A 14,009-nucleotide genomic window follows, 5' to 3' on the forward strand; every position below is an offset into this window, starting at 1 on the left:
AAAATGGAGGTGAGAAATAAGCTTCAGGACAGCAGAGAAAAAAAAAACATTCCAGGTGTCACAGCCAGGGGACATTTCACCAGCGAGGCAGACAAATTAGGGGAGAATATTATAAATCTGAGGGAACAGTGAAGTAAGTCGGAAAAGACAAAAATGTGGCATGTTCTGGAAAATGTATCTAAATAAATAATCCTGGAGGGTAGAAAGTAAATTGTCTGTAGAGGAAGAGACCAGATATGATAAAGGATGATTATTTATAGGTGAGCAAAGGTTAGATTGTGAAGGCCTGACCTGTTGGGTGAAGGAATTTCGATTTTTATGCTGTTGGAATCAGAGGGGGTGTCATTAAAACCTCTGCAATAGAAACTCATCGAACTCCTGAACTGGGAAATACTAAAGAAGCAGAGCCTGCAGAGTTCACATGTATTGACTGTGAGTAGAAAGAGGAAGAGAAGTGTCTGGAATAATGCCCAGGTTTCTGACTTGGGCATCTGCGTAGATGGTGGGTCACAAACATAATATGCAGAGAGCCAAAGTTTTCTTGGGTTAAGGCTCAGAGCACAGTAATGAGTAGGAGCGATGGGTGTGTTATATTTGAGATCCTTGAAGGACACGAAGGTGGTCATGTCTAGCAGACAGCTGGAGGCGAAGATCTTGATCTTAGATAATGTCTGGGCAATAACAAGAGGGGAGTTGTGTATTTACGGTTGGTAGTTGCAGACTTCAGCAGAGCTCCGTGCTATAGTGGCAGGAGCTCTGAGCAAGGCTCAGGCCTTCTCTCACACTGGCATAGAATGCAGAGACGTAGAGCATCCTAGACCCACTGACCAAGACACCTGAAATTACGGAATTGAGAGGATTCCAAGTCACCTAAAAGTATGGGCCCAGAGTGAGAGGCCGTGGAGTCACAAATAGGGGAGAGGCAGTGGGATATGAGGTCATCTACTAAAAAGGGTAAAGGGCTCAGAGAGGGTCAGTGAGATGAGAGAGAATAGTGACACAGAAGGAAAAGACTCTACAAAGTGAAGAGGTTTGGCATTCCATCCCACGAGGGAGGTGGTGAATCCACGCATCTGTAGAGATTGCCGGGGAGGAGAGGAGGGTTGGCTCTGGGGCACTAATATACTCTGCTTTTCCTCCTCCACTAAAGGAAAAAAAAAAAGAAAAAGCTGGGTTATGACTAAGACCATAGCTTATCCGGACACATAAACAAAGATAATCAAATTCTCAACTTTGGATACTAAGGCCATTTAATTCAAGATACTTCCTTTTCTTCTACTTCTTGGCCATCCAAAGCACAAGCCCTCTGTTTGCCTGTCTTCTCCAACAGTCGCACTCCTAGTTTCTCCCTGCTCCCTGTGTCTGATTCACTGCCCAATGCCTCTTGCCCCCTTTACTGAACCACATTTATATTATCCCAGAGTTTTTAATAAAATGCTCATCTGTTCATTTCTAAATTATGCCTTCAACTCGTACTGGCAATGCTGCATTTCCCAAGTCACTCTCTGTACAATTCTCCATAATGACCACCTCAAGCATTCTCCTGTCTCCTCCGGCATTCGGTGCTTCATCTGCAGTGAATGATGTCCAGCTGGGAGGTTGAAACCATCAGCGATAACTTCAGCTTCCCACCTCCCGCTCTGCAAACTTACTTAGTGCTTTTCTTCCTCATTCTTTTCCGTCCTTCCTGGAAGTGAGACCCTATTATCTCCAGCTCCTACCTCCACCTGTGACGTGGATCACTTCTCTTCTGACTTCTTCATGGACCACTCTATTGAGCATCTCTGCTGCTTTATATTTTTCCATTTCCCCTACCTATTGACTTCCTCCTATAACCATTTAAACAAGATAGAGCCTATTCCATCTAAAATATGGAGCCCAAGGATGTGCTCCCTTGATCTGCTCTTGTTATATGACACCGGTTGCCTCCTGGGTCTTTGTAGGCAGTGCCTACTTGACAACTCCTGAACGGTCTGCTCTGTAGGATTCTTCTTGTTCTGTCTTCACTCTCTTTCATACGTGCTCTTCTCTTTTGAGTCCTCATTCATCTTTCCAGAGACTTTTCCCCCATCTCTTCATTTGGCTAACTTCTTCTCATCCTTTGAGCTTTGAACATATCTTCCTCAAGGAGGTCTTCTTCTGACCCTCAGGCTAGTGTCCCTGCTTTGTGTGTTTCTACCTCCCTTTTCTTCCCCCATTGTGATGTTCATCATGGCAAGTCTTCTTACACCCATCTCCTCTGTTAGTCTTTATCATCTCATCTCCCTTACCACTAAATCATCACTATCTAGTAAAGTACTGGAACACGGTATGCATTTGCATTGGTTTTCTATTGTTGCATAAAAACCTTGCCTCAAATTGAACAGCTTAAAACAACACATATTATCTCACAGTTTCTATGAATCAGGAGTCCAAGCATGGCTTAGCTGAGTCCTCTGTTCAGGGTCTAACAAGGCTTTGAGGTAAGAATTTGCTTCTAAGCTTATTCAGGGTGTTGGCAGAATTCATTTCCTTCTGGTTGCACGATGCTGGATGCTCGGGTTTTGCAGGCTGTCCCCTGAAAGCTGCCCTCAGGTCCTTGAGGCTATCCTTAGTGCAGAGAGGCCATCCATACACAGCTCTTTGCCACTTATGTCTCTTCAGTGTGGCTGCTTACCTCCCCACGCCAGTAGGAAGACTCTCCCTTGTGCATGCTAGCAAGGTGGATGTGTGTGTGTGTGTGTGTGTGTATACACAACGCTAATATTATGTACCAATGCAATTATCACAATGTCATCCCATAATTGTGCCATATTCTATTAGTTCAAAGGAAGACACAGGTCCCACACCCAAGGAAAGGAAGTTGGGGTTTATGCAGGGCATGAACACTGGGCTTAGGGTCTGTCCAAAATATTTGATAAAATTTCATAAAATAATAAATTTATTGGCTTCTTATCTCCCACACAATAAAGACACAAGTCATATATGCAAGGCTTACATAATAATGCTTCTCATTATATAATTCCTGTTTCTCTCTCCACCTGGTTCTTAACACTTCAGCTATAATACATGGTTGCTATTCTGCAAACACCCCACGTTGTTTCCTGTTTTCATGCATTGACAGAAGCCTTGTCCTTTTTTTGAATTATTTTTTTTCTTCTTTTTATGCCAGACAAGCTCCTTCCCCTTCTCTAAGACCCAGGTAAAGTATAGCTTTTTAAATACTCCTTCTTTACATACAATATAGACTGAAGAAGTATCTTTAACCTTGTGCTCAAGACACACAACTCAATTAAAAAAATTTTTTTTCCTGCATTAGGAAACAAAACAGAGGGGCATAGGGGAAAAAGGAGAGAGAGAGAGGCAAACCAAGAAGCAGACTTCTTTTTTTTTTTTTAAGATTTTATTTGTTTATTTGTCAGAGAGAGAGAGAGAGAGGCAGGCAGAGGGGAAGCAGACTCTCTGCTGAGCAAGGAGCCCGATGCAGGACTTAATCCCAGGACCCTGGGATCATGACCTGAGCTAAAGGCAGATGTTAACTGACTGAGCCACCCAGGCGTCCCAAGAAGCAGACTCTTAACTACAGAGAACAAATTGGTGGTTACAGAGGGGAGGGGGTGAGGTGTTGGGGACTAAGAAGGGCACTTGCTGTGAGGAGCACCAGGTGATGTATGGAAGTGTTGAGTCACTATATTGTAACCCTGAAACTAATACTACACTCTATGTTAACTAACTTAAACCTCAAAAACTTCTCCCACATGTTATTATGAAAAATTTAAAACATGCAACGAGGCTGAAAGAATTTGGCAGTGTATACCTATATCCCCATTACCTGGATTCGGCCACTGAGTAGTCTGTTTTTTTTTTTTTTAATTAATTAATTATCTTGCATTGATGCTGTATATTTGTTACAGCTGCTGAACCAACATTGACACGTTATTAGTAACTAAAGTCCATAGTTTATTACACGTTATTAGTAACTAAAGTCCATAGGGTTGCTCTTCATGTTATATAGTATTATGGGTTTGGACAATGGCATAATGTCACGTATCCACAATTAGGGTATCGTACAGAATCATTTCACTTCCTTAAAAATGCCCTGTGCTCTGCCTGTTCACCCCTCTCCCCTTCTCCTTAAATTCTGACAACCACTCATCTTTTTACTGTCTCTCTAGGTTGCTTCTTCAAAATGTCATAAATTGGAGCCATTCGATATATAATATTTTTAGACTGGCTTCTATCACTTAGTAATATGCATTTAAGTATTCTCTATGTCTTTCATCTTTTTTTTCTTTCACCTCTTCATAGCTCATTTTTTAAAATCACTGAATAATATATATTCCAGTGTGGATACACCACACTTTGTTTACCCATTTACCCATCTTGGTTGCTTCCGAGCTTTGGCAGTTATGACTAAAGCTGTTGTAATTATTCATGTGTAAGATTTTGTGGACATAAGTTTTCAACTCCTTCAGTTAGTACCCAGGGGAGCGGTTGCTGGCTTGTATGGGAAGATAATGTTTAGCTTTTAAGAAACCACCAAAAGGTCTTCCAAAGTGGCTGTACATTTTGTACTTGCCAGCAATAAATGAATATTCTTGTTGTTTACACCCTCACCGACATTTGGCGTTCTGGGCAGCAAACTTCAGCCATTCTACCAGGTGTGCAGGGGTATCTCATTGTTGCCTTAATTTGTAATTTGTAATTCTCTAATGTATGTTGAGAATTTCATATTCTATTTGCTATCTATACTTCTTCTTTGTTATTATGGAGTGAACTGTGTCCTCCCAAAATTCCTATGTTGAAGCTCTAAACCCCAGTGACTGTATTTGGAGGCAGGTGCTGCAAGGAAATAATCTGGGGGAAATGAGTTCATAAGGGTGGAGCGCTGTTCTGATAGGATTAGTGTCCTTATAAAAAGAGGCACGAGAGAGCCGTACATGTAACTGCAGAGGAAGTGCCACATGAGGACCCAGGGGCCTGCAAAGCCAGGAGGAGAGCTCTCACGGGAAACTGAATTTCCTGCCACCCTGATAGTCCTCCAGGACTGTGAGGAAATGAATGTCAGTTGTTTAAGCCCCACCATCTGTGGTGTTTTGTTATGGTGGCCCGAACAGACTGAGACATTTAGGAAGGTATCTGTTCAGATATTTGGCCCACTTTTAATTGGGTTGTTCATGTTCTTGTTGTTGAGTTTAAAGATTTCCTTATACATCTGGGATCCAAATCATTTACCAGACAATGTGTTTTGCTAATATTTCCACCTAGACAATGATATAGGTAGAGTTTTACCTCTGAATTTGTTTTGTGATTGCCTTTTTATGAGCCTATCATTCCCACTAGTCTACAAGCTCTCCGAAGGCGGAGCAGCACGTCACATTTAGGCCCCTCTACAGTGAGCACAGAGCCTAGCACGAGTCAGACACATAATATAAGTCACTGGCTGGCTGCTTGAATAAACGACTGGATGGACAGTGACATGAAAGGAAAAGCTGATATATCTCAAGGAGGGGTTCAGTGTCAGGCAGAGGGGTCAGGCCAGCACCAGAGGGCTGGGTTATGGTCGCTGGAGACAAATGTCTGTGTCACACAACCAGGGGTTAGCATCACACAGATGGGAGGGGTCACAGTCTTGAAGGTAGTAGTTTAGAGAAGAGCCTGATTTCAGAGTTTGACAAAGGGTGGACCAGAGAGGAGGGGGCTGGGAAACACTCTGAGCTCCAACATCTCTCAGATTAGGTATGTTTTCCCCTGAAAAGGGAAAGCAAAATACTGAATTCTAGATCCATTCTCTACTATGTCAGGGACCAAATCACCTGATCTCTGTTCTTGTCCTTCTGATACCTGACACCATGCCCTGTTCTGACCAATGGACACCTGTTCAGGAACTGAATCCTGCCACTGAAAGAATTCAGATATTTTTATTTTCAACCTTAGACCCCCTTTTTGCTCTATCTTACTTAGTCTTTTTCCATCCCTCCTCTCCATCCTTTCCAGAGACTCTGAGCTGAACTTCATCCTTTGAAAAGGCTTTTGACATCAATATGAATTTTATCCTCTTCTGGGCTCTCTTGAACCTGCCTGGTGAGTATCTTCACATTTTTCTCTTTATTTGCCAAAGAGAAGTTCTGGGGGAATCGTGAAAGGTAGACAGATACAGACAGGAGACATGTTCCAGACTACAAGTGTAGACCTGACTCTCCCTCACCACTGCCTTTGTCCCCACCACCTTTCTACCTGTGACATGGCCTGCCTGCCTCACCTCAGCTTGATTGCTTGTATGCTCTTTGGGGAGGCACGGACATTGAAACCTTAATACCAGACCTGTTCCCAAGGAAGACTGTGACCCAGCTCTGGGCCCATCTAGAACAGGACTGTTGCTGGCAGGAGGGAATGAGGAGTAGAGGCAGGGGTTGAAAACAGAGTTTCAACTAATGGACACAGCAGAGCATTCTAGGGGTTTTGGTCCTGTCCTAACCGGTTCCAGTTACTCAAGCGAAAACCTTGGAGGCATTCATAAAATCTCTTTCTCTCACACCCCACATTCAATCTGTTTGGAAGATTTTGTTGGTTCTATCTTCTAAATATATCCCAAATCCAATCACATCTCACCACCTCCACTGCTCACAATGGCCAAGACACCATCTTCTTCCCGGATTATCACATGAATCCCCTAACAGGCCTCTCTGCTTTCTACTCCTACACTCAACACTTCTCCATAAGGAAATGACCATCACTGCCTTACACAAAACCCTGATGCGGCTCTACACTCCTTCAGAAGAAAGTCCCACATCCTTATGACACTCTACAAAGCCCTGCATCACTGCTTTCACTTCTATCCTTTCCTGCTCTTCTCCCCCTCACCTGCCACACCAGCCACTCTGGCCTCTATGATGCTCCTTCAACAACCCTTAGGACTCTCGTTCCAACTGTTTTCTCCATCTGGGTCCCTGTTCCCCAGATATCCAATGATCTAACCCCTCCCATCTTCATTTCACTGGTCATCTCTCACACTGTCCACAAGGCCTACCTATCCTGACTACTGTGTAATATTGCAGAATGCCTCAACACACACACACACACACACACACACACACACACACACACACACACATCCCTGGTACTGCCTTTTCCTCTTTCCCTGTTCTATTGTTCTTCCCACAGCATCAATCACCATCTAATACACTAGACCATCGACTTATGTTTTGTGTCTACTGTTACGGAATGTCTTCTCTCATCAGAATGTATGAGGGCAAGGGTATTTCTCTGCTTCGTTCCCTATATAGCCCGAGACCCGATAACAGAGCCTGGCACATACCAGGTGCTCACACTTACTTGTTGAACGAATCCTTTATCTCCCCCTCCTCAGATTGTGTTAGCGGTCTGTCTGTTCTTTAAACGGCACTTGTATTGCTTTGCCCTGCATCAGTGTAGAGAGAAAGGGGTGAGACTGGTAAAAGGCTTCTTAAAAAGGTAAAAACAGTAAGTTCTCCATGAGTTGATTTAACAATGTTCACTGAATTGTAGAAGGTATTTAAGAAAACTTGTATTTTAATCTGAAAAATATTTATTCACAACAGAATGGAAAACACCTTTATCTTTTGAAATTGGTATGTTTCTATCATTTTCTTCATGTTTTTAGAAGAAAGTAAGCCAGTTTGCAACTTTAGCTTACAGAAAAAAAGGTATTAGAGAGAAGGGTAGGGGGAACTTAAGCCTATTAAGTAATTTTCCTTTGTTTTTCCTAGTGATCCCTGCAAAAATCTCAGAATTTCCTGTCTATGTTTCTCTTCCCAGTTGCTCTGGCTTTTGATCCAGATTACCGAAATAGCATGACTCCCCCATACCTGGTCTACTTGAAATCTGATTACTTGCCCTGCGTTGGAGCTCTGATCCACCCCCTTTGGGTGATCACAGCTGCGCACTGCAACTTACCGTGAGTAATAAGCCCCCGATGCCACTTTGTGCTTTGGGTTCTCAGGTTGGGCATAGACACAGATCCCTGCCTGGCACCATTGCCTCATGAATTGGGGTTAGGGAAGCCTTCTGGGGATGTGTCCAGTGGTAGAGAAAAAGGTCTGTGGGAAGGGGCTAATAAAGGCCCATTAAGGTTGGGTAAATAATCTCTGCCAAGTCTTCTCTCAAACAACTACGTTCTTCCAGAAAGCTTCAGGTGATGTTAGGGGTTACAAATCCATCAAACGACAATGAAAAGGATATACAAGTAGTTGGCTATGAGAAGATGATCCCTCATCCGTACTTCTCAATCACTTCTATTGAGCATGACCTCATGTTAATCAAGCTGAGAGAAAGTGTTGAACTCAATGACTATGTGAAACTGGTCGACCTGCCTGAAGAACCCGTCCGTGAAGAAACCATGTGCATGGTCTCCACGTGGGCCTACAACCTATGTGATGACCGTGAGTGACCTCAAGATAATCCTCTTCTCTCAGAGTAGGACACACTCTGTCCCTTCTCTGCTCTAGGCTTCTGCAATTCTTCCCAGTGAGGCTTCTTTCTAACCTTTTAATTTATCCTTGTCATCTCTTTTCCTTTGCCCTGTACCTCTCTGAAGGAGTCCTTCAAGCTTTTCCCTCCACTGTATCCTGCTATCATCTTTGCTTCCAGACATGGTAGGAAGGGTGTCAGTGGGAAGAAGACATTTGTATTCTAGTCCTAATTTGCTGTGTGACAGTTGGCCACTTTGCCTTTGGAGTATCAATTTTCTGAACTCTGAAATGTGGCACAAACTATATCAGATGTTTTTCAAACTGTTCTGGGCAATAAAGAAACTTAAAACCTTGAAATATCGTGAAATAATATTAAAGTATTAAACATAAGATAATACATAATACTGCGCTAAGTCAGGCGGAACTTCTGAATGCAAGACTGTGATACAAAAAAATAATGAAAAGTTTAAGAAAAATATTTCTGAGGGGCACCTGGGTGGCTCAGTTGGTTAAGCGTCTGCCTTCGGCTCAAGTCATGATCCCACTCTGCTCAGTGGGGAGCCTGCTTCTCCCTCTGCCCCTCCACTGACTTGTGCTTGCTGTTTCTCTCTCTCTCCAATAAATAAGATCTTAAAAAAAAAAAAAACTGATGATGTACTGTATGGTGGCTAACTTAATAAGAAAAGAGAAAAATATTTCTGAAACGTTTTTGACTGTTAACATTCTGAACATTCACTCATTTCTTTACAAAATTAAAAAATGGCTATGATTTGTAACAGTGAGAGCTCTCCATATACTCTGAATCTCCTTACTTACATGTTCGACCTCCGCTTTCTTCTAACCACATGCTTCGGATTCCATGAAAAAACTGAGCAAATTAAGACAGCTTTCTCTCTTCTAAGTTTTGAGCCTGTCTTCCCACTATCCCATTCCAGTATTTTCCAAATTCAAAACCACTATCTGTAGCTATTAATCAAGAGAGTAATGAGTATAGGAGGAGGGGCTGATTCACTGTAAGGAAAATGGAACTGTGGTCTCTATATACTATATAGTTCTATGATAGACCTTTAGGAAGAATTATTCGTACAATTTAACTCATGAGAAAGTTTGTTTTGCTATGTAATACACATCACATGTTATACACCATAGTAGGAAAAGGAGGTTCACGTTGACCAAGCCTGTCAGATTACACCCGTCCATCTACCCAGACTCTCCGTTGGTAGAAGTCAGGAGGTGGCTATACACTTATCCTAACAGGGCTGCCGCTGCCCCAAACTTTTTAAACTGCTCTTTGGTAAGTACCTTCAGATCTTGAGGGACATTTCCTTGAATATATCAAAAAAGTAGAAATTCTTTTTTCCCCAGCTTTGTTGAGGTATAATTGAAAAATGAAGATTGTATAGATTTAAGGGTTTATAGGGTCATGTTTTGACTACCCCCCCACACACACAATGTGAAATGATGCCCCTAATCGAGCTACTTAGCCATCACCTCACATATTCACCTTATGTATGTGTGTGTGGTGTGAGTATTTAAGTACACGGTCTGGCATTATCAACTATGGCCACCACACTGTACATTCAGTCTCCAGCCCTGATTCATCTAAGAACTGAAAGTTTGTGCCCTTTGATCAACAACCCACCCCTGCATATCTTCCACCCACCAGCCGCTGACAACCACCATTGTATTCTCCGTTTCTGTGAGTTTGGCTTTTTTTAGATTCCACATAGAAATGAGATTGTACAGGATTTGGCTTTCTGTGTCTGGCTTATTTCACTTAGCATTATGTCCTCTACACAAGTAGAAACTTTTTGTCCTGTGAGAGTCAATTTGAGTTTGAAAATAAATGTCCCCCTGCTGAGCAGTATGTTTGATTCATCCGGGTGATGACCCTTATATCAAAAAGAGATACAATTTACCCCACTCCGCCTCCAAAAGTGAGTTTATTTTGATCTAGCTTACGAAGTAATTTTTTTTTTTTTAGCAGATACTGGGGTTTTCTGACAAATGAAAACTAGGCTCTCTAGATTCCTTCAAATTCTAAAAGTAAAATAGGTGTTGTTTAAGGATATAAACTTACAGCTAGTAGATAAACAACTCCTGGAGACCTAATTCATAACATACTGAATACAGAAACAATATCCTATTATAATCAAACTTGCTAAGAGACTAGATCTTAATTATTCCCACCATAAAAAAGAAATGATAATTATGTGACATGATAAAGGTGCTAAGTTTAGCTATGATAGCAATCACACTACAGTCTATAAATATATCAAAGAAACACATTGAACACCTTAAATTTACACATTGTTCCATGTCAAATATATTTCAATAAAAAAAATTTTAAAAGGAGACAGTGATGAATTTAAACTATGGGACAAATAATAAACATGAAAGCTCAAAAAATAAAATAAAATAATAAAGAATTCCATGTCAAAGGCTATTCTTTAAATTTTTTTTTTTTTAAGATCTATTTATTTGAGAAAGAGAAAGAGTGCACACTCACGAGGGTTTAGGGAGGGGCAGAGGGAGAGAGAATCTAAAGCAGACTCTACACTGGGCACAGAGCCCGACGTGGGGCTCGATCTCACAACCCTGAGATCACTACCTGAGCCGAAACCAAGAGTTGGATGCTTAACTGCCTATACCATCCAAGTGCAGTTAAGCATTTAGAATTCTAGAAAATTTTAAAGCAATTTGTTTCATTTCATTGCAGAGATGTCTCATATTTACATATAACTTCCAGGAACTTAACCTCTTTTGTAAAGAGATAGACACTTGTATCATGAGAAATGGTTAATCTGATCATTTCCTACTGTCCAAACAGCCACATCTGTGATTTCTCTCAGTGTGTGATCTTTTGTCCTTTCTTCCAGAGGAAGAAATGTGCTGAAAAAGAGGGCAAGGAAAAAAAGGAGGCTTGTTATCTACTAACTCTTAAGGAAGTTGTACACCTTTCTTTCCTCTAGACAAGGAGCCCGACTCACTGCAGAATGTGAACATCTCCATAATCTACAGGAGTGAGTGCCTCGAGGCCTATAAAACCTACAGGATCCAGGAAAGTATGCTGTGCCTGGGCATTGTGCCAGGAAGGAGGCTGCCCTGCAAGGTAATGTACTCTTAATGCCTTAGTTTTCCCATTTTATTTCTTGTGTCTTTTGCCATAATGATAAGATAACCCTATGTCCCTTTTGTTCCGGCAGGAAGTCACGGCTGCCCCAGCAGTCTGCAATGGGGTACTTCAAGGAATATTGACTTTTTCAGATGGCTGTGTTTTGAGAGCTGATGTTGGCATCTATACCAGAATCTTTAAATACTTGTCCTGGATTAGACATACAATGGAAAGCTACTGAGCTGCCATGGCAGGAAGTCTAGATCACGTGACACAATCCGTCCCTATGTCCAGACTCACAATCAAGCCTAAATAGATGCCCTCGGTTGCACTGGACATGCCTGTCTCACTTCTGCCCGACAGAGTGGGTGATTTGTACATCCCCGTCTTGCGACTATATATGACAACCCTTCTTCTTCCCCTTTGGACAAATATGACACACTCCATACCCCTTAGGCAGTATGAAGTTTATGAAGTTAGAACACAATCCCTAACAAAGGGATCACTGACCTATTGAAAAAAAGGCCACTCAGCCATTTGGGGTGACAAAACCCCTAAACTTGCATTGAGTTAATGTGTGCTTTTGGCAAGTTACACATGCCAGAAGGGAAAAGGAAGCCCGACAAAGAGTGAGCTAACTAGAAGTATAGGTGAGGGAGAAGGTTCGGGAGGTAACCTGTAGGAGGTATTGCCCTTAGCTTCTCCTTGTCCCTATGACTCTCAAGACCAGCCATAGATTCCGGTCATTCATTTTGTAGGGTTCTGGGTAGAGACTTGAGCCATGAGAGGTTACTACAAAAGTGCACTGGGGCATAGGACAGAGCAGATGAAACAGGGAGTCTGGGCCAGATTTTGTCAACACATGCTTGCCCCTTCTACTATGCCAGCTGCCACAGGGACTCCATTCTCTCCACCTGTTACTCTTGCATTTTTCTTCCTCTCTTTTCACCTTACCCCTGCAGTAGCTTCAGTTACCACCTGAGAGTTTTAATTGATAGTTACTGAGGATCAAAGGCACAGAAGCCAAACTGAATTTTAGAGCGTTTTGCCTGTGGCCACTACAGGGGGACTGTTGAAAATTGACAGTCCAGCTAGGGGACAAGGCGACTCCTCTCAGGAAACAGAGTTCCAGCAGTAAATCTTGTCCTCTCCAGGATTCGAAACCCTCTCAGTAAAGCCTAGCTTGCAGTGTTGAAAAGCAACCCTTTGTGCATGGATTATAAAGGCAACTGTGAGCTTCACCTTCATGCATGTTATTAACTGACATTTTAACTACGGGAGAAACAGATGGTTTCTGCAAGAGGGTGCTCTGGAGATGTTTCCCACCTTAAAATGGTGCTACGATTTCCATAGTTCATCCTGGTATCTTAAAAGACTAGTTGATTCTAGGTGATGAAGCCTATGTCAAGTTCATTGAATTCCATGGGCATCAGCCTACTGTCTCACCCCTATCATTGTACAGTGACTTCCCTGGTTGGAGAATACATTCCTCTGTTGTGGGTACATAAGGCATTCAGTTAATTCAAGGATGGTGGTGCTGGGAAGGTGGCAAGGGATAGACAGTCCAAATGTAGACTATATTATTTTCAGTGAGGACAACAGCCATTTCCTCTATGTTGAAAGGGGCTGCTGGGGTACCTGGGGTACAGTTCTACATCAGGACTATATCAGGGCTGAGATTGGTCACTGACACTGGCACACTGGATTTGCAGCAGTGGTAGTAGCCAGGTGAGACTTTTAGACAGTCCCTACCTATGCTCCATTTGATACCATTGTTTGTTTATGGAGTCACTAAAAACACTCGAGAGAGTGAAGCAGGACTTCAGAACAGACCTGCTTATCTATCCCATTATTAAAGTCTGCTGAATTGAAAGCATTCTGGTGAGAATTCTCATGGGATACAATATTCTGCTGCTCTAAGCTCACCCTGAAAAATCCTACTAAATGATTTTTCCCCAAACAGCTAATTCCTCCTTCTGAGTGTCTGTCCTGGCAGGCCATAAGCCACGCCCAAGAAATTCACATAAACCTCAACTTCAAGGAAGAAAACTACGAGATGTGTTAATTGAGAAGAATCTCATTCTTCTCTTTCCTTCAGGGCATCCGTCTGAGGGGTTTTATTATCACAGTAGTAGACATGCAATCAACCGGTGAAGTCTTTCCACCCTCACTGAATGGTTTATCATGAAACCTCTTTGAGGTCACAGTGTGGCTTCAGGAAAGATCTCCAGGAGCAATTGCTTGTGCAACTTATTTGGACTTTCAGGGCCTAATTACCTCTGTTCTATTTACACTGCAAGTTGAGGATGGAATGTTGCTAAGCTATCCAAGTCAATGACAGAGTCAGGTAGCGGCACCTAGACAGAGCAAGTTTCATGGCCAACTGGGGATCAGGAGTCAGGCATTTAGCCTCCACGAGACCCCGGTGGCAAGCCAGAAGCTATTTCCCAAAAAGGAAAAAGGAG

At 42.4% G+C, this 14,009-nt stretch overlaps 1 protein-coding gene across 1 annotated transcript; it reads left to right on the top strand.

Moving 5' to 3' along the window:
• Window positions 1-6,023: 6,023 nt before the first annotated feature.
• On the top strand, window positions 6,024-12,488 carry LOC103669005 (serine protease 58). Its single transcript, XM_008697321.2, has 5 exons — window positions 6,024-6,063; window positions 7,777-7,915; window positions 8,143-8,399; window positions 11,402-11,541; window positions 11,636-12,488. Exons 1-5 carry the CDS (start codon window positions 6,024-6,026, stop codon window positions 11,783-11,785), a joined length of 726 nt encoding a protein of 241 aa, XP_008695543.1. The 3' UTR covers window positions 11,786-12,488.
• Window positions 12,489-14,009: the final 1,521 nt, after the last annotated feature.

This window comes from Ursus maritimus, unplaced genomic scaffold (genome assembly GCF_017311325.1).
Source record: "Ursus maritimus isolate PB19 unplaced genomic scaffold, ASM1731132v1 scaffold_3, whole genome shotgun sequence".
NCBI classification, from domain to species: Eukaryota; Metazoa; Chordata; class Mammalia; order Carnivora; family Ursidae; genus Ursus; species Ursus maritimus.

Bases quoted from the DNA above. Each gene is read 5' to 3' on its own strand.
- LOC103669005 (XM_008697321.2), top strand. From the start codon at position 6,024: ATGAATTTTATCCTCTTCTGGGCTCTCTTGAACCTGCCTG. The intron at 6,064-7,776 runs GTGAGTATCTTC...TTCTCTTCCCAG, and splicing joins GGCTCTCTTGAACCTGCCTG to TTGCTCTGGCTTTTGATCCA. The intron at 8,400-11,401 runs GTGAGTGACCTC...TCTTTCCTCTAG, and splicing joins CTACAACCTATGTGATGACC to ACAAGGAGCCCGACTCACTG.